Source organism: Heloderma suspectum, chromosome 5 (genome assembly GCF_057233095.1).
Source record: "Heloderma suspectum isolate Gila_16-S chromosome 5, 16-S_ref, whole genome shotgun sequence".
Lineage (NCBI taxonomy): Eukaryota > Metazoa > Chordata > Lepidosauria > Squamata > Helodermatidae > Heloderma > Heloderma suspectum.
This window is the reverse complement of record NC_139462.1, coordinates 177,943,001-177,967,745: the sequence shown is the minus strand read 5'-3', so window position 1 is coordinate 177,967,745 and position 24,745 is coordinate 177,943,001. Positions and strand designations below refer to the sequence as shown.

The 24,745-nt window shown below is 41.7% G+C and overlaps 2 protein-coding genes across 10 annotated transcripts in view; one reads left to right on the top strand and one right to left on the bottom strand.

The window, feature by feature from the left end:
- TAX1BP1 (Tax1 binding protein 1) overlaps positions 1–9,303 on the top strand; it is a 62,373-nt gene extending 53,070 nt beyond the window's left edge. For all 8 annotated transcript variants that reach the window (XM_084858495.1, XM_084858491.1, XM_084858494.1 and 5 more), the window contains 4 exons: positions 3,395–3,575; positions 3,913–4,061; positions 7,649–7,734; positions 8,697–9,303. In XM_084858495.1, the coding sequence (XP_084714621.1) occupies positions 3,395–3,575; positions 3,913–4,061; positions 7,649–7,734; positions 8,697–8,898 (618 nt within the window). In that variant the 3' untranslated portion in view covers positions 8,899–9,303. The remainder of the gene's footprint in view (positions 1–3,394; positions 3,576–3,912; positions 4,062–7,648; positions 7,735–8,696) is intronic.
- Positions 9,304–11,287: 1,984 nt separating this feature from the next.
- JAZF1 (JAZF zinc finger 1) overlaps positions 11,288–24,745 on the bottom strand; it is a 204,658-nt gene continuing 191,200 nt past the window's right edge. The window contains exons 4-5 of one of the 2 annotated variants that reach the window (XM_084858496.1): positions 18,268–18,437; positions 11,288–13,523 (exon numbers count right to left, since the gene is read on the bottom strand). In XM_084858496.1, coding sequence (XP_084714622.1) covers positions 13,347–13,523; positions 18,268–18,437 — 347 coding nt within the window. In that variant the 3' untranslated portion in view covers positions 11,288–13,346. The remainder of the gene's footprint in view (positions 13,524–18,267; positions 18,438–24,745) is intronic. The other variant, XM_084858497.1, reaches the window with a different exon arrangement.

Sequence of the window (24,745 nt, the reverse complement as noted above, 5' to 3'; positions counted from 1 at the left end):
TTGTTGAGCCACATATCCCCCATCTTGTAACTGTGCATTTGGTTTCTTTTTCCTAGGTGCAGAACTTGGCATTTATCCCTATTAAATGTCATTCTGTTGTTTTCTGCCCAGCACTTGAATTTTGTTTCTGTCTTCCAAAGTATTCGCTATCCCGCCCAATTTTGTGTCATCTGCAAATTTGATCAGCATTCCCGGCACCTCCTCCTCCAAGTCATTAATAAAAATGTTGAAGAACACTGGGCCCAGGACTGAGCCCTGCGGTACCCCACTCGTTACCTCTCCCCAGTTTGAGAAGGTCCCATTGATAAGCACTCTTCGAGTCTGATTCTGTAGCTAACTGTGGATCCACCGGATCGTTGTTTCATCTAGCCCACTTTGAGCTAGTTTACTAATCAGGATATCATGGGGCACTTTGTCGAAAGCTTTGCTGAAGTCGAGGTATATGATGTCTACAGCATTCCCACAGTCCACGTGGGAGGTTACCTGATCAAAAAATGAGTTCAGATTCATCTGGCAGGATTTGTTCTTGACAAATCCATGTTGGCTTTGAGTAATCACTGCATTACTTTCAAGGTGCTTATAGATGGATTGCTTTATCATCCGCTCCAGAATTTTCCCAGGGATTGATGTCAGACTGACTGGTCTGTAGTTCCCAGGTTCCTTCTTTTTACCCTTTTTGAAGACAGGGACAACATTAGCCCTCCTCCAGTCATCTGGCACTTCCGCCGTCCTCCATGATTTCTCAAAGAGAATAGACAGTGGTTCTGAGATTTCTTCTGCCAGTTCCTTTATTACTCTAGGATGCAGTTCATCTGGCCCTGAAGATTTGAACTCATTCAAAGGAATTAGGTGTTCCTTGACCATATGCCTATTGGTCTCAAGCTGCAATCCTGCCCCTTCAGCCTGTACTTCGCCTTTGCCAGGGGGGTCATAGTTCCTCTTTTGGGAGAAGACTGAGCCAAAGTAGGAATTGAGCACCTCTGCCTTTTCTTTGTTATCGTTTTGCCATCCTTATTTATTAGCTGAACCACCATTTCTTTCCTCAGTCTTTTACTATGCACGTAGCTGAAGAAAGCCTTTTTGTTGCTTTTAGCATCCCTCGCTAACCTCAGCTCGTTCTCGGCTTTAACCTTCCTGACGCCATCCCTGCACTTCTGTTCTAATTGCCTGTACTCTTCCTTTGTTGCTTGGCCTTCTTTTCACTTCCTATTTGTGTCCTTTTTTGTTTTCACATCATCTCTAAGCTTTTTGTGAAGCCACTTTGGCTTCTGCTGTTGTCTTCCACCTTTTTTTCTTGTTGGAACTGTTTGTAAATGTGCCTTGAGAATTTCGTTTTTTAAAACTCCCACCCATCTTGGACTCCTTTTCTCATTAGAGTCGCTTGCCATGGGACCTTACTGATCATTGTTCTGAGTTTATTAAAATCAGCTTTCCTAAAATCCAGGGTACGCGTTTGACTACACTCGGCTTTTGCTTCCCTTAGAACCAAGAACTCAAGTATAACATGGTCACTTTCCCCCAAAGTTCCTGTAACTGCTACTTTATCAACTAAGTCATCCCTGTTGGTTAGGTTCAAGTCAAGGATAGCCAATCCTCTAGTTCCTTCCTCTACTTTCTGTAGGAGAAAGTTATCCACCACACAAGTCAGGAATTTCTTGAAGGGGCCATGTTTTGCAGAATTTGTCTCCCAACAAATATCGGGGAAATTGAAGTCCCCCATTACTATTACATCATGCTTCCTTGAAACATTGGCTGTTTGCTTTTCAAAAGTTTCATCCTCGTCTTCTCCTTGATTGGGTGGCCGGTAGTAGACTCCGACCACCAGGTTCCTTTTATTCTTTGCTCCATTTATTTTGATCCAGATGCTCTCGATGGGGCTACCAAGCTCATCATGTATTTCTGTGCAAAGATATTTATTTTTCACATACAGTGCAACCCAGCCTCCCTTTCGGTTCCTCCTGTTCTTTTTGAACAAGTGATATCCTTTAATTGCTGTATTCCAGTCATGAGAGTCATCCCACCAAGTCTCAGTTACACCTATCAGGTCATAATTTCCTTCTTCATTCTGTTTGTTTCCCATACTCTGGGCATTAGTATATAGACATCAAAGACCATGTGCTTCATAGTCTGGCTTTCTTCCTACATGTGTCTGAAGACTATTATTGGGCACTATTAGAGCTGTTCTCTCCGCTGCGGTGCATGAGCAATCGTCTATTGTTACCCCCAACTTTACATCTCCATTCCCCGAAGGATTCAGTTTAAAGCCCTCCTGATGAAGTTCTTCATGCTGTGGCCAAACACATTCTTCCCAGCCTTTGTGAGGTGCAACCCATCCCTTGCCAACAGCCCACCTTCCAGGAAGTATAGCCCATGGTCCCAGAATCCAAATCACTCGCGCCGGCACCACCTTCGTAGCCAGTCACTCACCTGGAGTGTTTTTCTTTCCCTTTCTATCCCTCTTCTAACTACTGGAAGGATGGATGAGAAAACAGTCTGGGCCCCAAAGTTCTTGAGTTTCCTTCCCAAAGCTTCAAAGTCTGACATGGCATTTAGAGTAGGCATTTAGAATGAAAGACCCAATAGAGGCCAGTCCTGGGGTGTGTTTTGTCCACTTTTTCATGTGTGTGCCTGTTTCTTTTGAGCCATTCGTGTAACATGAATACCACATATCAAACCCAACTTGTTTTGCACACCATGATTAGGTATACTTGCCGTGGTATGCTAACAGTCCATATATGTGTTGGAAACAAGCTTTCCAAGATTTTATTGAAGTGGCTGGTATGTACTTGGCTTTTATTTGTATTAGTTCAATTCTTTTGTAATTAGAAACAGAAAACTGATTTGGATGGGCTTGTTAATGAGTACCACTCATAATGGGAAATACTTTAGACATCTAACTTTTTAAGTAGCCTTCAGTTCTACATCAAACTAATAGTTCTTTTCACCTAAGGCAGGGGTGGGCAACTTGTGGCCCTCCAGATGTTTTGATGTACAGCACCCATCATCCCTCACCATTGGCTATGCTGGCTAGGGCTGATGGGAGCTGTAGGCCAAAACATCTGGAGGGCCACAAGTTGCCTACCCCTGACTTAAGGCATAAGAAAAAACATCATGGGGATGACAGTAGGTCAGTGCTAGACTACAGAGGTGTTCAATCCCTAGCCTCTCCCAGCAGAACTGGGAAAGAAACCCTTATAGAGTTGCTGCCAGTCTGTGTAAATGGGATTGAGCTAGTGATCTCAATATAATACAGCTTCCTGTGTTCCTATACTTGGCAAGGCAACCAGCAGGCTTCTACAGCAAAATAGAATGCTAAGTTATGCCATCTTTATTGCAATCTTAAAATGACTTACTTGGGCCTGTACTACAGTTATATTTTTCAACCTTTCTTTAGAATCCTGGAAGGAGACCAGAAAAACAAACAGAGGGAATTGTTGAAGAACTGATCTCTCAGCAAGCGTTATATTTTTTCAACCCAGTTCTCAATTCTGAAGATAATGGAAAAGTTCCTGCGGTGCCAACTAGGTTACCAGTACTGCAGTATGGAAACCCCTATACAACTCAGGAAACCAGAGGTTGGAAAATATTGCTTTCTTCAGCTTTGTTCTGTTGAAAAATTCTGCAGGGTTGCAGAAAAATTCTACAGTTGTATTCATCTAGCGACTGAAGTCAGTAACTTAAAATCCATAGCTAATATGTTCGAACATAATGGCCCAATAAAGTGTTACATGGAAGTGTATTCTGGGAAGTGCTTTTCTAAGGGGAGCAATTCACGTATACTTTGTCCATGTTGTCTGTTCTACTTATTAAACTCTGGATTGACCAATTCTATTGGACTATGGTGTATGTTTCTACATTTAATAGCAGTTACATGTATATAACTCAGAGCTTATCTCCTGATTATGCCTGCAGATGGAGCAGATGGTGCTTTTTACCCTGATGAGATCCAAAGGCCACCTGTAAGAGCACCCTCCTGGGAACTCGAAGATAATGTAGTGTGCAGTCAGCCTGCTCGCAATCTCAGTCGGCCTGATGGTTTAGAAGATCCTGAGGATAGTAATGTAAGTTAGAAATAAAAATAACCTTTGTATTTCTTCCTTTTTTCTTTATTTAATCATATCAAATAAAATTTAAAAATTAACATAAAGACTCACCCAGTACAGGTATGTACATGTATCTTTCAACAACAAAAAATCAAATCGGGAAAATCTGCAAATACGGGCAAACATTGTCATGTTTTGGAAATTTAGAGATAAAGACATTCCATCCTTCAATAAACCTATCCTCAAAACATTTGTTCTTCTCCAGCCCTTATATAATAAGTTAATTTCATCATCATTGCCACATCCCAGATCCTAAAAAAAATGAGGGGCACTACCCTTTCTCCAAATTGAAGCTATTGATTTTTGCTGCTGTGAAAAGATTTATTACTAATTCCTCATCCGCCTTTTCCACACAATCTTTTAAATAATTAAGGAGTATCCTGCACAATGCCCCCCAAAGTTTGTATTTCTTACATGTAAGCTGCAAGCATTCCCTCACAACCATCTAATTTGGAAAAGTTCCCCTCTGGCAGCTTCTACTAATCAAATGGTAGCAAATTTTAGTCATAGCTAGTTCATTACAGCCAATGGCACCCCCCTCCAAAAGTATATCGGTTGCAGCACTGTCAGATCATCTGTTCAAAGGGGTGGGGGAGGGGTCCCTTGTCCCCACCCTACTTGGTGCTATTAATGATGAACTTTGTGGACTGTACACACTCAGTGTGGAAGCAAGAACATGCATAAAGCAGCCATTTGCATGTGCAGTTCCTAATCTGGCTAGGAATATGTATGGAAGCCTCTAGCTGGACTGGGATGATTGTGTAAGAAATTATCCTAATTGGAATGTAGAAATTCAGACTCAAATTGGAAAGGATATGATGGGCGTAGGAGTTGCAGGTTAATAGCAATAGTTTCTGAAACAACAATATTTGGCGGCTAGTATTTCTAAAGATACTGTTCCACTAGATGCAACACAACATATGCACAGTATGCAGATTAATAACTTTTTAATCCTGGTATTTCAAAATATTAAAGAGTTTTCACCACTAATGCAAAAGTGTTAATCTCTTTAGGCATTTACTGTTTCAAGGGATGTGTGTAGTCCCGTGCCCATATAACATGTAACAAATATAAAATGTTAAGGAGTTGGGGTATACAATAAAACATGGTAAGCAATGCTTTAACTGTATGACACAATTTCTTTGCACCTGTTAACTTTAAGGAACACTTTAATAAAAAGCATTCCTTTATAAAGTCCTGTGCTCTTTGCAAGTACAGTGGTATCATGACCTGCTTCTCATTTAGTCTAGTTTGCCACATTTAATTGCTATTAACCTTTGCAGAAACCGATCAGTGTTCAGACAGGCACGATTTTAGCCCTGGTGCTCAGTATCAATAATAGAGAAAAATGTATCTTTTCCTCCTGCCTTTTGGCCCTTGAGTCCATTACTGTGAATAATTAGAGAAACTGTCAGAACTTTTGTGGCCTATTTAAGGTCTTGAATGTGAGCTTAGCACATTTGCCTACCTTTACTTCACATTTTGCATATTTAATATGACCATTCTTGGCACAGACATTACAGATGACAAGCCCTTCTCCTCTTTAGTCATCTGCTGCAGTTTAATTAGCAGAGTGTTCTTTCTAATCTATGTGCTTTGCCCTCTTGCAAACCCAAGAGGAACAGACCTAAAGTCTTGTGCTCATTTGCTGACACAGCTTAGATTTTGTAATGAGGTAGAAGGATCCTAATATGCTCAAATGGGAACCAACTTTGGGCAAGTGTGTGCCTGTTCTCAGAATATTTTTCTTGTCTTACATCAAATAGAAGTTTTAACATGTTATCATCCTACTTTTCTGCTTGTCAAATGAAAATCACTTAATTGTTCCCAGGCAAGGATGTTCAATAGGAAAGATAGGATGCTAATTACCTTGCACTGATACTTAGCAGTCCTTGGCAGGCACCTATAGTTTGGGAGCTGATAAAATTTTTTAAAAATCTCTTTAAAAGTAAGCAAACTAAGCAGTTTGTGGCAGGAAGCCTTTCTTGTGATATGCACAGCATCTAGCATAATGAGCTATCAAAAGAGATCAGATAACGCTGCCTGCTTGCTTCCTTTCCATTTAAATGGATGCATCAGTGGGGTGTATGCAGGATTCTGTGTGGAGATAAGTATCCTCCCCTAAAATGTATAATATGCTCTTTTTGTGTGTGCAGTTGATGAAAGTATTCTATACCTAATCCCAAGTCTGCTTGTTTATTTGCTATGAGCTTGGCCTTCTGCTGCAGTGGTTAGGTAGCTTGAAGGGCCCATTCATACACACTCAGTCCCAGCATGCTGTACATACAATAGGGTAACAGATAACCCCTGCCCCATACAGACAGACATGGGGGTGGGGGTTGCACATAAGAGGCCTGCCTTTTTACAGTGGAAAAAACCTGTGACTCCGACGTATGAATGTATGCACACATGCCCTGTGATAACGTATGAGTGGTGGGTTGAGCGCCCTGCACTATATAGTGAGTACTGAGTTTGTGTGAACCATTCCTAAAAGTGATAGCATGTGTACTTTGCTCATCCTCATCAGCTGCTGCCATAACATTGAAGTGGGTGATATTTCAACAGCTGTTATCAGGCAAGAGCAAGGGGGAAAAATACTAAAGGAGTATTTATGTCATTAATATGAAAAAATCAGTTTGGTTAACACCACCAATGCTACCAACCAAATGCCTGCAGTGATTCGGTAGTGTTCAGTATGGGAATGTATGTAAAACCTCCTTTTTACAGATCTGGTGCCACTGGGGCACTTACACATTTGCTGATGAAGGTTGAAATTACTTGATCATTAGAGTAAGTTTTATAGAGTAACATTTATCCTTGATAGAGGCTCTCAAACAAACCTTGATTGTCCCTTAGAGTAGTGTCTCATCAGCGCCAGCTGCAGCTATATGTGCTGTTAGTAATTGTGAAATGAGAGCGCAGCTGACAGTGGTGATGAGAAGAATCAGCCATATAGGACAATTTAGTTGACGGGCCTGACTGCAGGGTGATGTGTGTGACAGGCTTGATTGGCTGCCGTGGCATATCTGGCTCACTTAAAAACCTAGCCATACGGAAGATGCTTTGTGACTCTAAATCAATGACCTCTCCTCACCTCTTGTATTTCTTACAGCTATATTTTTAGCAGTTGAACTTTGTTAAATTTCAGCAGTTCATAAAATGGAATTTTGGCTTAACCTGGTGCCCTGCTACTTTATAATGGTTGTACTTCTATTTAATCAGTAGGTATTTGTATTGAGGTGATTAATGAGAGATTTTAGAGTAGGGGCCATAGCTCGGTGGTAGAGCACCGGCTTTGCATGCAAAAGGTTCCAGGTTCAATCCTGACATATCTAGATAGGGCTAGGAAAGAATCCTGTCTGAACCCCTGGAGAGCTGCTGCCAGTCAGTGTCGGCAGTACTGGGCTAGTTCCCTATGTTCCTATGATATTGTCCCTACAGAAGAGGGTGGATTATTTAAAATTTTTGAATGTACGTCCTGGTAATAAAGAAAACATTCTTTTGTGAGCAAAATATAGTTATAAAAATCCAAACTTTGTTTGCAGGATGATGAGGCAGGTGCACCTTCTGCTCCTGATCCACCAAACCTACGCATACATGAACGTGGAACAGGTTTTTGTTTTGATTCCAGGTAAGATAATACTCATAGATGAAAGTGATACCAGGCATGTAGTAATGCCAGAGCAATCACTTTGAAATTAGGTTTCCTACAAGCCTCTCCTATTATAGTTTATAAAACAATATGATGATCAGCTGTCAACAGAAAAGAAGTCAAAGTTGGGGGAAGCCCAACTCTTTGACTACTTTTGCCATGCTCTTTGAATCACATTTACCTGGGAAAATGTGCGGTACCACAACAACCCCATCCGGTACTCTGGTTGCTTTGGAGAATGTGTTGCTTGAGTGCCAGAGGCCCCTGTTGAATAGTTTGCTGCATGATTACTCCACCCCCTTTTACAAATACCACAGGCATTTTTAGATTTAAAAAGGTTGCAGTTTCATTTTGGTAAACTTTGTGCTACCTATAGATACAAACTAGAAAGAAAAGCTATAGATGCATATACGACACAGGAAAGAGGGAATAAATTAACCTACATGGCATGAATGATGCATGCCTTCTCAAGAATCCCAAGTCAGCCCCAATGATGGTTGGGGCCCAGTTTTAAAAGCTAAATTGACTAGTTACATTTAAGCCACTGAATGAAAGGTAGCAGCTCCCCCCACCCCCGCCACCCCGTTTCTAATTTGAGGGCACTATATATACTCCAGTGCAGCAGAAGTAGAACATCTAGTCAATTTAAACTATAAAATAACAGGCTGAATAACTTGTTCTACAGCCTTTCCCTATAACCCATGAAGGGGATATCATACTATAGGCATTGAAAGGGGACCTGCTACACAAAGGTGGGGTATGCACTTTGATCATATGGAAAATCCACTTAAGCCTGACGGCACAAAAATACTGAGAGTCAATGCGATTGTGGGTTGGCTTTGTCCTTGACTCTAATCATTTAGATTACTGGTGGCAGCAGATCAGACTCTGGTACCAACTTAATTGCTGCCCTCAATGTCTGTTCTTTCTTTTTTCCCAAGTTTTGTGCACATCAAGAAGTGTCCCCTTTGTGAAGTGATGTTTCCTCCTAACTATGATCAGACCAAGTTTGAAGAACATGTTGAAAGTCACTGGAAGGTGTGTCCAATGTGCTGTGAACAGTTTCCTCCTGACTATGACCAGCAAAACTTTGAAAGACATGTTCAAACCCACTTTGATCACAATGTTTTAAATTTTGACTAGCTTTGGGCATCTTAATGTAGCTTGGCTCAGACAAAACTTGAATGAGTTCTGTAAGACAAGAGAATGCAGCTTTCATAACTTGAGATAAGCTTGTTATTTAAAGGCACAGTGCTCTGTATTGCAGTTGATTCAAAGTAAACCTTTGACCTGTCAGCAAGTGTTGGGTTAGTCCTCTTTGATCTAGTATACACCCAATGCTGTTATAATATCTATCAATATTTATTCCTTGGCTAACAAAATGCATGAGAACATAGGAAAGAAATACACTTGTTCAGAAACCTCTGCAGTCCAGTTTGTAGTGGTGACAGGTTTACAGAATGACATAACCTTGCTGTGGCTTGTGCTATCATATGATTAAATATCAACATTCTCATTCCATAATAATAAAATGAGGTTTCTCAGTAATCTTGTGTGTATCCTTCATATAATTGTTGATTCTGAAAGCTATATAATTTATCTAATGAATATATAGTTTTTATGTCTATTTCAGAAATATAGCTGCATTGAAATTACATGTTTATTGAGAAAACATCCCTACAGAAACACTCACTTTTACATAGCTATTCTCCCATCTTGCAAATGTCATGTACACTAATAATCTATTAAAATTTCTGCACTTAGAGCTATTAGAAAATAATTGTATAAAAGCGGCTACCATTTGGTTTAATTTGTACTTCACAGTTTTTTGATGTGTATGTAGTGCCCCCTCCTTTTCGAGATTATTTAGCAAGTTATGTTCATAGGGACTAAGGTTTCTGGAATCTTCTGCATTCTACTTTGCATATTTCCCCCCTATTACATTTGTGGTGTGTATATCTAAAACACTATATTTTTAAAGAGTTACTTAATCTTTAGTAAGGAATTTGATCCTTTTGGATAAAATTATTCACTTCATCTGATGTACAATAGTCAGATTAAAGACAAAAACTAAATATTGATTGTGTGGCTCATTATTTGCCCCCTTGAGTCTTCCTGATGATGGCTGGGATAGCCTTTCTAGCACAGGGACAGAGCTGCAGATACAGAAATTGGCAACACCCCCTGCAGGAGTGGAAGTGTCTTCCATTAACACAGCTGGATCTTTGGATCCAAGTCATTGTTGTTGACTTTGGCTTATTCTTAAGCAAATGTATTGTGTTTTTGTGCTGAATTGATGAGTTTTTCTCATCTAGAATGTCAGTCCTTTTCTGAGTAACTGTATTTCATTTGTAAGGATCCAACCACTCTTTACCATAGGGTAGTAAAGTCCAGTGCTGCCACTCTAGTGCATTTTCTGGGCAAACCCGTCATGCCAGCATACACTATTGGCATTGCACTAGAGGTTGCTTACACTAGTGCTATATCAGTGGCATAAGTGGAGCAGCAGCATTGGATACTGCTCAAAGTTAAGTAGGAGCAGCCCATAGGCTAGCGCTGTCCCCTTCCTCCTCTTATGTGGCTAGTTATGATGGGAATTTTGGTTAATGCTAGTGCACCTAACAGAAAACCATAGTTGAGGCCAGAAAGAGAAGAGGGAATATACAAGCCTATAGCCTGCTCTTGATCTTGGGCAGTGTCCAACATCAGAGAATCTCTTGCGCCCCATAGCGTCTATTGCACAAGTGGTGGGGCTTGCCAATTCCGTTGTGCAAGTGGGACCCACTACTTGAGCAACAGAGATTTAATGCTTCCTGGAAGAAGCCCAGAAACAAACGGCAACGCTCGTTTCTGGATTGGGACAGGTCGGCGGAGCTCCCTTATGTGAACACTGCCAACCTGCTTTTTTCCAGAAATGAGCATTTGTGCTGGTTTGGTTATCCCTGGAAGTGCTAAATCTGTGTTCCATGAGTGGTGGGTGCTACTTGTGGATGATAATTGGTGGGGCACAGAAGAATCGGTAGGAGCTAAGTGCCCCATTGGATGCTGCTCCTCATCACCATGGTAAAGATATCAAGAATATTACATGCACACCAAGTAATTCTCAGTTTTTGTTGTGACTTGAAGGTACCTTTGGGTGGTTGTTATGAACAGCACGCATGGTGCATACAGTCTCTAAAAAATCTCTACTGTGCATTCTTCCAGGTTCCAAAAATTGATCATCTTCTTTCACTTAGCTAAACCAGCCCATCTACTGGTTTATTAGCAAACAATGCATTAAAATTTGTTATCTGTATAGTATATCCTATATGCATTCTGTTCATAAGCCTTATTGACTTAAAATGTAATGTTATAGATATGAAGAAAGTGGAAAAACAGATTCCAACCCTGATCCAGAGATCTTTGTGAGCCTGCCCACCCAAAGCTTTAGTCAGTCACTGTTGAAGCTAGTATTAGATGCTGATCCTGCTTTACCACTGTCTCAATTTATTACAGTTTAAAGCGATTAAAGATAAAGATTAAAGCAGTATCCAATTTTCTTTTGAGTCAGAGGCAATTTATTAAATGTGATTGCATTTACATTTATAAGCAGCTTTTATTGAAAGAAATTTTGATGCACTTTGTGGCACTCAGTTCTAAAACAAACCTCTTGTGGCTTCTGAACTTAATGAACTTTGTCCCCAACAAAATATAGGAAAATATAATTTAAAGCACATTTTCACAGACACAGTACAATACATTCACTATACACAGTATAACAAAATAGTCCCATTTTACCTGTTTAATACTGTCACAATGACTAGGTAAATAGTAACTGGATTGTAATAGTGGAAAGAATTGACATGCAACAACATTACTTTGTTTAGCTGTTCAGCTAGGTTAATCTACCTTCAGTTTCTTTCACTGAATGCAGAGCTAAATGATGCTGAAGTCAGAATGTTAGAAGATGGGTAGTAGGGCTTTAAGTACAAGCAATAGATTTTTTTAATGTCCGGATCATCCTTTTACACCAATATTGTCATTTGTGCTACAAAATGTACCTTTTTGAAGATGAGTTTAGGATGATTTGTTTAAAAGAGTCTTTGTTTTTAAATCTTTTCAACCCTCATTATGAGAGATCTAGAAATTTAGAAAAATCTTTCTTACCTAGTTAAAGAATCCTTGCCCTCTCAATCTTTACACGTTCTAATTGAAGACTCACATTTACTATGTCATTTATATATAAATACAAAATACACAGAAGAGGATTACTTGTAAAACATAACATTTTCTCATGAGGGAGACAACCTCCCAATGCTTATTTAATGTAGCTTTTGCATACGAAAACTGTTAACCTTCACTAGCACTTACATGAGAGGAGAACTCTGAAGGCAGGAGAGCGTAAAATAAATGAAGCATTCAGGTATGGTCCAGACACAAGTAACTCTGACAGCTCTGATTTCAGGTCTCTCTTTGAGTAACTGCTTCAAGAAGCACTTCACTTCAGTAAGGCTCATGATATCTCATAGTTCAGAAAGAAATTATAATGCTAAACTTGTGGAACGCAACAACCCACAGTAAGTTATAAAATATATATTATATATACAAAAATCTGAAGGTACAATGTAAATGGAACTAGAAACTCCTTTAACACAAATACTGTACCTCCTTAAATCATGCCTAGAATTTTTTTTAATTGCAACCGCTGGTCCATACTAGCACAGTGGTTGCAACAATTGGCAACACAAAACATTTAAATTTGTTGGCAATTGAGAACTACAAAGTGCTTTAAGAACTTCATCTAAGATGAAGATAATTTCTCACTCACAAAATTTGCACTTCATGTCCAAGTGTCTCCTAGTGTAGTATATACTGGGGAACAATAACAGGACCAGGGGGTCCTCAGGACTCTAGATGGGTCTTTAACATCATATAACATCAAGTACAGACAGAAGTAGGGTTCTAATGCTAGAGTGATTTGCTAGTTCAAATGCAAAGATTTTCAGCATTTCAGAGGCCTAAAGAATTTGCAAGTTAATATAAAATACAGCAAGCACGCCTTTTATGTATGTTATTTGAGTATGAAAATATTTTTAGCATATGTTAAACATTCTCTTATTTATAATTCCAATACCTAAAACCTTACTATCCCACAGATATCTCTATTACATAAGGCATATTAACCAGGTGGATAACGGGGAATTGTTTTGGTTTTGCAAGCACATGGGAACTGATGTGTTGAATCTCTTCAATCACATTACAATCTTGGTTATCGCAGTGCCAAGCTTTCCACCCTTTCCCCCTCCTTATTTAACACTGCAGAACTAAAAATACAGCATCCCCAAATTCTCCGGAGGTGGGGGTGTACTTCAAAAAAACCTGTAGCTTTTAGCACCTTTATATCAAAGTAATGTATATGGGCATGATGATTACATGTGCAAATGTACAAAATCAAACTCTACAAAGATACATCATTCCAAAATTACAGAAAAAATGGTAAAGCATGCATTAAATTCTTTAAAGGGTTGCTCAGTGCTTCCCCAGAGAAGGTGGCTGTCTTCAGAATCAGCAACTGCTGGTGATGATTCCTTGGCACATATGTGACCAGCATGTTATTGCTGCATCTTCCTGATAATCTCAGCAGACACTGGTGGGTGGAAATTGATTGTATGGTGCCGCAGACCCTGAGCTGTCTTGTAACTCTTCCCACAACGGCATTTGAATGGCTTCCGCACACGGATCTGTGTTCTGTGGCCATTCTTGGCATGATATTTTATACCATTCACATTCTGTGGGGGAAAGGAGGAGGGAATATAGGCTTTAGCTGTTAGATATCAAGTGGTCTGGCAAGGACTGATTTTTCACACTGTAAGTGTAGTTTGGATTGCAGTTATAAACTATTTAAGGAATAGATTTCACCAAGCACTCAGCTGCAAATCTAAACATAGGACAGCTTGAAATAGGGCTGCTTAGTCCACAGGATCAGATCTTAAAATGTTCAAATTCACTACAAATATTGATAGGATACAAAGGTAACGCTGGCCCCATCTATGGCAAATGCAGTGAGAAATATGCCCAGGAAATATTAAACTAAAATTCCGGTAATATCGAGGGGCAGAAACCTCACCAACCTTCACAAAAGGCCAGATCCAAAAGCAATAGCCTCATCCAACCAGGAGGCAGTTAAGTATTTTTGGATTGTTTTTCAAGAGCCTTAGCTACTGGGAAGCCACCATGCAATGAAATCCTTTACTACTAAAATAAAATCAAACTGTGGAAAGCTTTATGAAAATGGGATGGGGGCGGGGTTACTATATTCATAAGCCCAATTCCTTCTTAGCGTTTAGATTTTCACATTCCTATTTTATCCCCATTCTACATCCTGTTTCAGGTTAGCTCCTTTTTCTGCCCAGATTTTAAAATGTGGTTTTACCTCCATCTCTTGCCACATTCTTTCTTAAACTAAGCAGAAAATGTGACAGAACATAGCATTCAACTGTTTTTTGTTTCTAAAGGAAGGGGGGAAAGAAGCTACATGAACTAGAAGTAAAGAAACAAAGTAACTACATTTTAAGTGACAAAAATAAGTCCCTTTACAAGACTGGCTTTACAAGTGGTAAAGCCAGAAAGAAGTATTTATCAGAAATACTAGTATCAGAAATACTAGTACTAGGTCTGTGGCTTTCTCTGATGTCCACGGTGTCAACTTGTTTGTATGCTTATGTTAATAGTGTGCAAGATCTCCCTTTGCTTAGAAAATAATCCTGTATTTCTGATGAAGGTGGAGAGAGGGAAGTAGGAACATTTTACTGGTTTGCAGGGCTCACCCCTACCATTAGGCATTTTGAGGCAGCTGCCATGGCAATAAGATACTGGAGAACAGAGCTGTATGTTTCATGTGGCTTGCTCTGTGCCCCTTAAGCTAGCCTGCTGTTTTCTGGTACAGTGGAGGACACTGTCCTTTCACCAGTGTTGAAGTAAAATCCAACTGCTACTGTGATCATCTTCTGTACGTGGAATGGGGTTTTGCTGCCTTTCTCTCAGACAGCAAGACTTCTTGGGCTGGCCCTGTTTGTTTGGATGCCAGCAGTGAAGGGAGAAAATATGGCAAATTATGGTGTTTTCTTAAGCTTTCCACACTAAGAGAGCAGTCTATGGGCTCATAGACATGTCCCTGGAGCCATAGGAGTGATCAGAAAACCCCCCCTCTGACAGGCACTGTCAGAAGGCTCTGACCTCGGAGAGGTTTTTCTGATTTCGGAGCCCCTTTCCCAGCTCCTCCCACTATTGAAGAGGCTTTCACAGTGGCTCCCCCTACAACTGGTGCAGAACCTCGTTCAGCCTGAGAGGCAAATTCCATTTCAGAGAGGCTCTTGGGGACCACTTACCAGTGGTGAGTGGAGCCAAAGGCAAAAGGGGTTCCCCCCTGCAAAATACGAGCATATTTTAGCCTAAAGTTCTTACTGCCAGTAACTAAGCCTTAGGAGAGGCAGTTCAACCTCTGAGAATGTGGAAACACAACAAAAGCCAGGAAAGTATGAAATGAGTGGTGGTTGCGGGAAAGTAAATGGGGTGAACTTTTGGGGTCCCCCAAAGGGTCAGATTTGACCCCCAAGCCTGAGGTTCTGCACTCTTGCTCTGAGGTTGGTAGTCTAACCTTGTAGAGGAGGAAAAGAGGTGTGTTGGGAATGGTGGTGAGCAGAGAGGTAGCAGCCGTGGCTCCAAAGGAGCCACAGCCCCTTTGGACCAGCTCTGAGGGGAGGGGGGGAGGATTTTTTTCTTAAAGTAAAAGACAAAGGGGAAGAAACAACACACCACTCTCCAAACATCCACTATTCCTTCTCGGCAGGGCTTTGGATAGATCAGAGTCTTCGAGATTTATAATGCTCTATTAAGACATCGCATAATGCTTACCCTATATGGCCATATTAGCTCCACATACATTGACAGAAAAAAGAGTTCTAGTTTCATCACTGTCTGTCTGTAGGCTTGGGTTTTATGAATCCAGGTGATTCAAGAAATCACTTATTTTTAAAACATATACCACATTATTTTCTCTGATGTATTAATTCACAATTTCAGCTTAAAGACTGGTGCGCCAAAACTCCTAAAGGCCAATTGGAAAGATACTTATTAGATGATGAGCTGTAGGTTGAAGGAATTCCATTTCCTTTTCTTCTGGCCTGTGCTGAATTAATTGTGTGATTACTTCACCACCATATGCTCAGAATTTTTCAGTGCGTGATGTTCAGTCTACTTCCTAAAGGTTTGAAGTGGCATGGAAATTTGGGATTATGGCTAAAGAATCACACAAGCATCTTAGTGCCTGGAAAGGGGGTGGTGGACACTACAAATCAGTAAAGCAGATGTGAAGCGCTGGAAGAGAGAAGTTAGTTTCTAAAAGGGGAGAGCGTCCATTCCTGCTCTCTGTCTACCCAACACTGAACAGGCTATTCTAGTAAGGCTCTTGCCTTTCTCAGTCAGTGGTTAGAGAGCTCGACTAGGACTGGGGAGACCAAATCGCCACTCAGCCATGGCATTCACTGGATGACCTTGGGCCACTGGCTAGCTCAGCCTGACTTGCATCACAGGGTGCAGATAAGATGGGGGGGGGGTAGGGGAAGAGAAGAGAACCATGTCTGCTGCCTTGAGCTTCTCAGAAGAAATGTAGGATATAAATGCCTTTCATCAGATGGAATAGCCCTGGGAAAAAAACAATAATTATTGTGTCCTAGAACCCCTTGCAATCTGATGTCACCCACGCTCTGTGTTATCCTCCATTTCTTGGCATGGGAACAGTTGCAGTCTACATTCACAGGGCATGAGTGGTAACTCTGAATTCACCCAAACGCTGCCTCACCACTTAAAAATGGTTCTACAAGTTGGGTGAGAGAGAAAAGGTGGTAAGAAGCAGTTGGGTTGAAGAGGAACCTTCTGGATTATCAGCAATTTCATTAGCACTCCTGGCTGAGTCCCGCTACAAGTGCAGCTTTTAAGAAGCTTGTTCCCTAAACCTTTATAGCAAGAAAATGCATCTCAACAATCTGATCTTGCCAGTCCTATTTATTTGTGGGTTTGTAGTTCTTTTCTAATTTTAAGAAAAGCAGCTCTTTCTGCATCAGATCAGTATGGTGGCCCCCTCTGGGTGAAGAGTCTGGTGTTGTTCAGAAACATATTTTAAGTGTTGAGAGGAAGGGGCAAGACTAAAGGATGAAAGTCAGTGGTCAGACTGGTACAGGTCTGTATCTTCCACATGAATTCTGGAGGGAAACAGAATTTTTCCCCTGGTATTGCTATGAGAGGACTTAATCTGAATCTGTTCCATTTGAGCCAGAAAAGGCTTCTTAGAGATCTAAAGGTCAAGAATTGTCTCTCTCGCATTCTCAATGACTGGGTTTGGACAACACACTGCGGCTTGTGAGTAATTTAATCTAGCGTGGGTTATCCTACTCCAGACAGCCCTGCCCTGTACAAAAAGTGTTCCCAACCTGTTCACCTGCTGGAGAAACCCATGGTCTGTTCTAGTGTTATGTGAGTGTAACCCAGGGTCTGTTCTAGGGCGAAGTGAGGGTTGTTTAACCCTCGCATAACCCATGCTCACTGGGCTTGCACAACATGACAGCCCCCAAGCAGGCGTCGCATATTCAAATTGGCAGCCGCGCACGCCCCACATGTGCCTCAGCTTCATCATGGGTTAAATAACCCATGGTGGGCTGTCATGTGTGAACAGCCCCACTGCGTAGAGTTCGTATTTTTGTAGCTGTGCTTCAGCTTTGCAATGCTCATGCAGCAGATTGCATGCGGCAGGCCTCTGCAGCAGGTGAACAGGTTTGGAACACTGTTTGTACAGGGTGGGGCTGTTTGGAATAGAATCACAAGATCCTGATGCCTTTCTTCCCCTTTTTCTCACCGATGGATCAGTTCAACATTCTTTTATCATTGGTTAGATTGCATGAGTGACCTGTTCAGCAGTGGGTTGCCCACACCATCCTTTTTTCTTTGCTTAGCTAAAGCTGCTCCTGCTATCAGCAGTCTATCTCAACTTTCTGTGGGCAGTTCCTTCTGATGTTGTGAGGTTGGGATATGTGTCCATGCCAAGGGGCTCTATGGAGAAGTGTTGTTCCATCGGGTTCAGTGGGAAACACAAAGTGTGGTTGATAATGCTGCTTTTATGTCTTAGATGTGATTTTTTCTCTTTGTCAGGGGGAAAAAGCTTGATTCCTCAGGGGTTTCTGCATTTTCAGGTGTCATGTTCCACAAGTGTGGAAAGCTTCAGCGTCTAAGGCAAGCATCCCCACCCTGGTGCACTCCATATGTATTGGTGTATGTCTCCTATCATTCCTACCCAGCATGGTTATGTCCCATGCTGGATGGGTATGATAGGAGTTGGAGTCCAGCACACCTGGAGTACACCAGGCTGGGGAAGACTGGTCTAGGGCTTCAGTGGTATGTAGCTCAGGATGAAAACTATGTAAAAATAAGACACTTGTGTTGTGATCAAACTTATCCCTTTGGAGCAAGTAACACAATTACCTTATATCGCTTTTTACACCCAGGGACCGGACAAGCAAAAGGTTTTTCATCCCCTCCGTTCATACACATGGAACTGAGGATCGCTTCAGAGCTGATGGCACTTTCTGTAGTCCAGGATTCATCACTGTCTGAATCTTCGTAGTCCACTTCTTCCTCATCATATTCACTGCCTTAGAGGATAAGAGCAGTGAAACAAAATCAGAATTTAAGTACACATGAATGCAGTGGAGGCTGGTGGCTCCAGTGTCAATGGGGCAGTGAATCCGCTCTGAGTTTCAGTCAGAATCCTAAAGGAGCTGGGATGGCTCCTTTAGAGTTCTGAGTGGTTCTGACAGAAACCTGGAGCGGATCAATTGCCCCACTGACATTGGAGCTACCAGCTCCACTGTGTAAACTATAACTGCACATTTCATATTTATTAGTATCCCTTTCTGTTCTCTGACTCATCTACTTCCATCTTAGTTATATTGCTAGAAGATGGGTATTTTTAATTATAAAAATGTTTCTCATTATAGCTTGGATTTCATAAGATACGCAGTGCTTCATTGGTTAAATAATTGCTGCTAATATATTATGTAAACAATTTTCTATAGCTTCACTATAAATATTGATTGAAAGAGCTATTTAATTGTCAGACAACCAGGGCCGGGGGGGGGGGGGGCAGGGTGAAACTGACTACTTTTCTTCCTCCCCTGCCTCAAAACCAAAGCAGGTTTTTAAGGCTTTTCCTTTACACAGTAAAACACTTGAAGGGCACAATTCTCTAGATCATAAACAGTGTAAAATAATATGTTGACAAGTCTTAATACATTTACTAGCCCTCTGGAATTAATAGGAATTATAGCACAACATTAATAAGAATTATATTGTAGCAATTACAGCTGTGAAATTCATTCCCCCAGGTGTGAGGATAAATTGCATTGTGTGCTGCCCTAATACAACATTATGTTCCAGATAAACTACAGCAGTCTTCAGAGAACCACGTGGCAAGCTTTTTAATTTTATTTTTTTTTAAGTTGCAATAAATATTAATAAGACTCTGTGTGAGGCTCACATTAAAAGGAGACCAAATGTAACTGAGAAGGCAGACTTTCAGTAGCCACAGTAAGTATATCTGGCAAGCAGCAGTAAAAACCAACACCGCCCCCCTTCCACCACCACCACCAAACAGTTTCTCAACAGGCTTGTTGCAGTCTTGGCCAAGGCCAATATTGACATTGCAGGATGTTTCTGCCCCTGGCTGATTCATGTATTTTGTTCTGCCTTCAAGCCTTTGAATCATTTAAGAAAAGAACCAACCCCTAAACTATTAATGCACAGGATGTTATCTGCTCAGTAAGCACATGCTAGGCTAGGGGTAGGCAAATTGTGGCCCTCCAGATGTTTTGGCTTACAACTGCCATCATCCTTGGCCATTGGCTATGCTGGCTAGGACAGATGGGAGTTGTCACCCTCCAGATGTTTCAGCCTACAAGTTGCCCACTCCTTTTGCTAGGCTGAGTAGTAGTTCTGGTCTGATGCAGGTATAAACTATGGGGTTCATCACATAGGGGCAGAAATCTGCATCTATACCAGGGCTTTCTCCATCCAGTTTCATCTTGGGATTAGATCAGGCTGCTTTACACATTTGTTTCTATCTCGTTATATTCTGTTCCTTACCTTTTCACGGGGTGGCTGTTTTTCCATAAAAAGCCATTTAAACCCCGGGGGGCATCGCGAAATTTCTGCAAAATTTTCAGTTTCAAGGCTTTTCTAATCCTTCATGGATCACTGCCTTGTTGTGGCGAAGGGGCTTGTGTAACTCAGTGAAGCCATAAGCTATGCCGTGCAGGGCCACCCAAGATGGACAAGTCATGGCAGAAAGTTCTGACAAAATGTGGTCCACTGGAGAAGGAAATGGCAACCCACTCCAGTATTCCTGCCAAGAAAACCCCATGGAACGTATCACAAGGCTAAAAGATATGACGCCAGAAGATGAGCCCCTCAGATCGGAAGGTGTCCAATATACTACTGGGGAAGAGCAGAGGGTATCTCCAAGTAGTGCCAGAAAGAGTGAAGTGGCTGGGCCAAAGCCGAGACGACACTCAGCTGTGGATGTGTCTGGTGGTGAAAAGAAAATCCGATGCTGTAAAGAACAAAATTGTTTAGGAACCTGGACTGTAAGATTAATGAATCAAGGTAAGCTGGAGGGGGTCAAACATGAGATGGCAAGATTGAACATCGACATCTTGGGAATCGGTGAACTAAAATGGACAGGCATGGGCGAATTTAATTCAGGTGACCATCATATCTACTACTGTGGGCAAGAATCCCTTAGAAGAAATGGAGTAGCACTCATAGTCAATAAAAGGGTGGGAAAAGCAGTACTGGGGTACAATCTCAAAAATGATAGAATGATCTCAGTACGAATCCAAGGCAAACCATTCAACATCACAGTAATTCAAGTCTATGCCCCAACCACTGAGGCCGAAGAAGCTGAGGTTGATCGGTTCTATGAAGACCTACAACACCTTCTAGAACTAACACCAAAAAAAGATGTCCTCTTCATCATAGGGGATTGGAATGCTAAAGTAGGAAGTCAAGAAATCACCGGGATAACAGGCAAGCATGGCCTTGGTGTACAAAATGAAGCAGGACAAAGGCTAATAGAGTTTTGCCAAGAGAACACGCTGATCATAGTAAACACTCTTTTCCAACAGCACAAGAGGCGACTCTACACATGGACATCACCAGATGGTCAATATCGAAATCAGATTGATTATGTCCTTTGCAGCCAAAGATGGAGACGCTCTATGCAGTCAGTAAAAACAAGACCTGGAGCTGACTGTGGCTCAGATCATGAGCTTCTTATCGCAAAATTTCGGCTTAAATTGAAGAACGTAGGGAAAACCACTAAACCATTCAGGTATGACCTAAATCGTATCCCTTATGAATATACAGTGGAGGTGACGAATAGATTTAAGGGATTAGACCTGACAGACAGAGTGCCTGAGGAACTATGGACAGAGATGCGTAACATTGTTCAGGAGGCAGCAGCTCAATCCATCCCAAAGAAAAAGAAATGCAAGAAAGCAAAGTGGCTGACTGATGAGGCTTTACAAGTAGCTGAGGAAAGAAGGGAAGCGAAAAGCAAGGGGGAAAGGGGAAGATATATCCAAGTGAATGCAGAGTTCCAGAGGATAGCAAGGAGAGACAAGAAGGCCTTCTTAAATGAACAACACAAAGAAATCGAGGAAAACAATAGAATGGGAAAGACTAGAGATCTTTTCAAGAAAATCGGAGATCTCAAGGGATCTTTTTTGTGCAAAGACGAGCATGATAAAGGGCAAAGAAGGCAGGGACCTAACAGAAGCAGATGAGATTAAGAAGAGGTGGAAAGAATACACAGAAGAACTATACAGGAAAGATCTTCATGTCCCTGATAGCCATGAGAGTGCAGTCACTGAACTTGAGCTGGACATCCTAGAGAGTGAAGTCAAGTGGGCCGTAGGAAGCATGACTAACAACAAAGCTAGCAGAGATGACAGTCTTCCAGCTGAGCTATTTAAAATCCTAAAAGATGATGCTGTTAAAGTGCTGCACTCAATATGCCAACAAATTTGGAACACTCAACAGTGGCCACAAGACTGGAAAAGGTCAGTTTACATTCCAATCCCAAAGAAGCGCAATGCCAAAGAGTGCTCAAACTACCGTACAGTTGCACTCATTTCACATGCCAGCAAGGTTATACTCAAAATCCTACAAGCTAGGCTTCAGCAATATGCGAACCGAGAACTACCGGAAGTACAAGCTGGGTTTCGAAGAGGCAGAGGAACTAGAGATCAAATCGCCAACATTCGCTGGATCATGGAGAAAGCAAGAAAATTCCAGAAAAACATCTATTTCTGCTTCATTGACTATGCTAAAGCCTTTGATTGTGTGGATCACAACAAACTGGCAAATTCTTAAAGAGATGGGAGTACCAGACCACCTTACCTGTCTCCTGAGAAACCTGTACAAGGATCAAGAAGCAACAGTAAAAACTGGACATGGAACAACCAATTGGTTCAAAATTGGGAAAGGAGTACGACAAGGCTGTATATTGTCACCCTGCTTATTTAACTTATATGCAGAGTACATCATGAGAAACGCCGGGTTGGATGAATCACAGGTCAGAATTAAGATTGCCAGGAGAATTATCAACAACCTCAGATACGCAGACGACACCACCTTAATGGCAGAAAGCGAAGAGGATCTAAAGAGCCTCTTGTTGAGGGTGAAAGTGGAGAGTGCAAAAGCTGGTTTGAAACTCAACATTAAAAAAAGAAGATCATGGCATCTGGCCCCATCACTTCCTGGCATATGGAAGGGGAAGAAATGGAAGCAGTGACAGAGTTTACTTTCTTGGGCTCCAAGATCACTGCAGATGGTGACTATAGCCATGAAATTAAAAGACGCTTGCTCCTGGGGAGGAAAGCTATGGCAAACCTAGACAGCATAGTAAGAAGTAGAGACATCACCTTGCCGACAAAGGTTCATATAATCAAAGCTATGGTTTTCCCAGTAGTAACGTATGGCTGTGAGAGCTGGACTATAAGGAAGGCTGAGTACCGAAGAATTGATCCTTTTGAACTGTGGTGCTGGAGAAGACTCTTACAAGTCCCCTGGACTGCAAGGAGGTCAAATCAGTCAATCCTAAAGGAAATCAACCCTGAGTGCCCATTTGAAGGACAGATACTGAAGCTGAAGGTCAAATATTTTGGCCACCTAATGCGAAGAGAAAACTCCCTGGAAAATACCCTGATGCTGGGAAAGATTGAAGGCAAAAGGAGAAGGGGATGGCAGAGGATAGCATCACCGATGCAATGAATATGGACTTGAGCACACTCCGGGACAGCGCGGAGGACAGGAAGGCCTGGCGTGCTATGGTCCATGGGGTCACGAGGTGTCAGACACGACTGAACAACAACTCCTTCCCTCCCCTTGCGGATTACTGGTGGTTTGGTTGTGATTGACATGCAATGTGGGTGGACAGCATCTCCCGCTGAACTGCTCAAACCCTGCCCCCGCAGGCACTGGCTTCCTGGTGAACTGCTAAGGTGCTGGCATGTTGGGACACTGGCCATTCTGCGTTGTGGAGTAAGCAGCCAAAGCCAGGAGCAAAAGTCGGTGCCTTGCATTTAGTCACAGCATGATGGCAAGCCGGCATGGTGGCAAGCAGGCAGGTCAGTATACCGACAAGCCCACCACCCAACGTCACTGCCGTCATCATCATGACTTCACCCCTGACAAACCAAAACCAAATCAAGCCAGCTGCATAGAGCCATATTTGTTTTGCCCTTTAGAGCAGTTTTCCCTTCCCTCAGTGTCAATTAGGACAGGGGTGGGCAACTTGTGGCAGTTCAGATGTTTTGGCCTGCAATTCCCATGAGTCCTAGCCAGCAGAGCCAACAGTGAGGAATGAAGCAGGTTGGAGGCCAAGACACCTGGAGGGCCACAGGTTGCCTACTCTTGGTTTAGGGTCATACATGCACTGATTAAGCCTGGTTAACATTGACTCGGTCCCCCAATAACCATAGTTTAAAAATCCACTTCAAACCATGGTTTCAAATTCTGGTTTAAGAGGGAGATAAGATTAGGAGCAGTGCACAGAGGAGCTCCTGCATGTCCGGGCTTCCCCTTTTATTTTAATTCACATGCTTTGCTTTGCTCTGCTTGGTGGAATGGGTTCCTCCATTCAAATTAATGGGAAAGCTCTTGCAAGCAGGGGAAGTAATGTATATGCTTTTGGTTGTGGAACCTTTATCAGTCTCTGGATTAGTGAGATTACCAGGAAGCAAATCACACTTAATTTTATGGGACCTGTATCCTAGGACTACATTTAGGGTTGAGGTTCAAGAGAAAATATAAAGGAGCATTTACATGGCATACTGCTACTAACACAGTTGCGGGGGAGGTGTTGGGAGAATCTCATTTCAGTTTGGAGTCTTTTGTAATGCTCATCACTTGGACTCCTGTCAGATATGCAACAACATGTAAACAAAGCTTTAAGAATATTAATGGCTATTCACATTAGAGAGGATTAAATGCGTCATATGTCTTTAAGGTTTGTGTACGCAAAGACATCCAAGGTGATATCATTCTCCATCTTGTTTATATAGGCATGGAAACTTGAGTTATTTTAACCAGAAGCCTTGCATCCTTTCACGGAATTGTGTATTTAACCAACCTCTTTTTAGTTGAGAGAATGACCATGCCACTGTTTACAAAACCCACCTGAAAGATGGATGAACCAGGATTCCTGAAGTATGTGCAACACTTTAGCCAACCTCATCTTGATTTTCACAATATTCATGAAAAGGATATTAATTACCTGTAGCTATTAGCATATTCATATTGGCCATGGCCTTAGTTTCATGATAGATTTTCAGTGTATACACTTTACGTTAGTTGAGCCAGTTGTCTTCCTTCCTTCGATGAAATGTTTTAATGAAACATT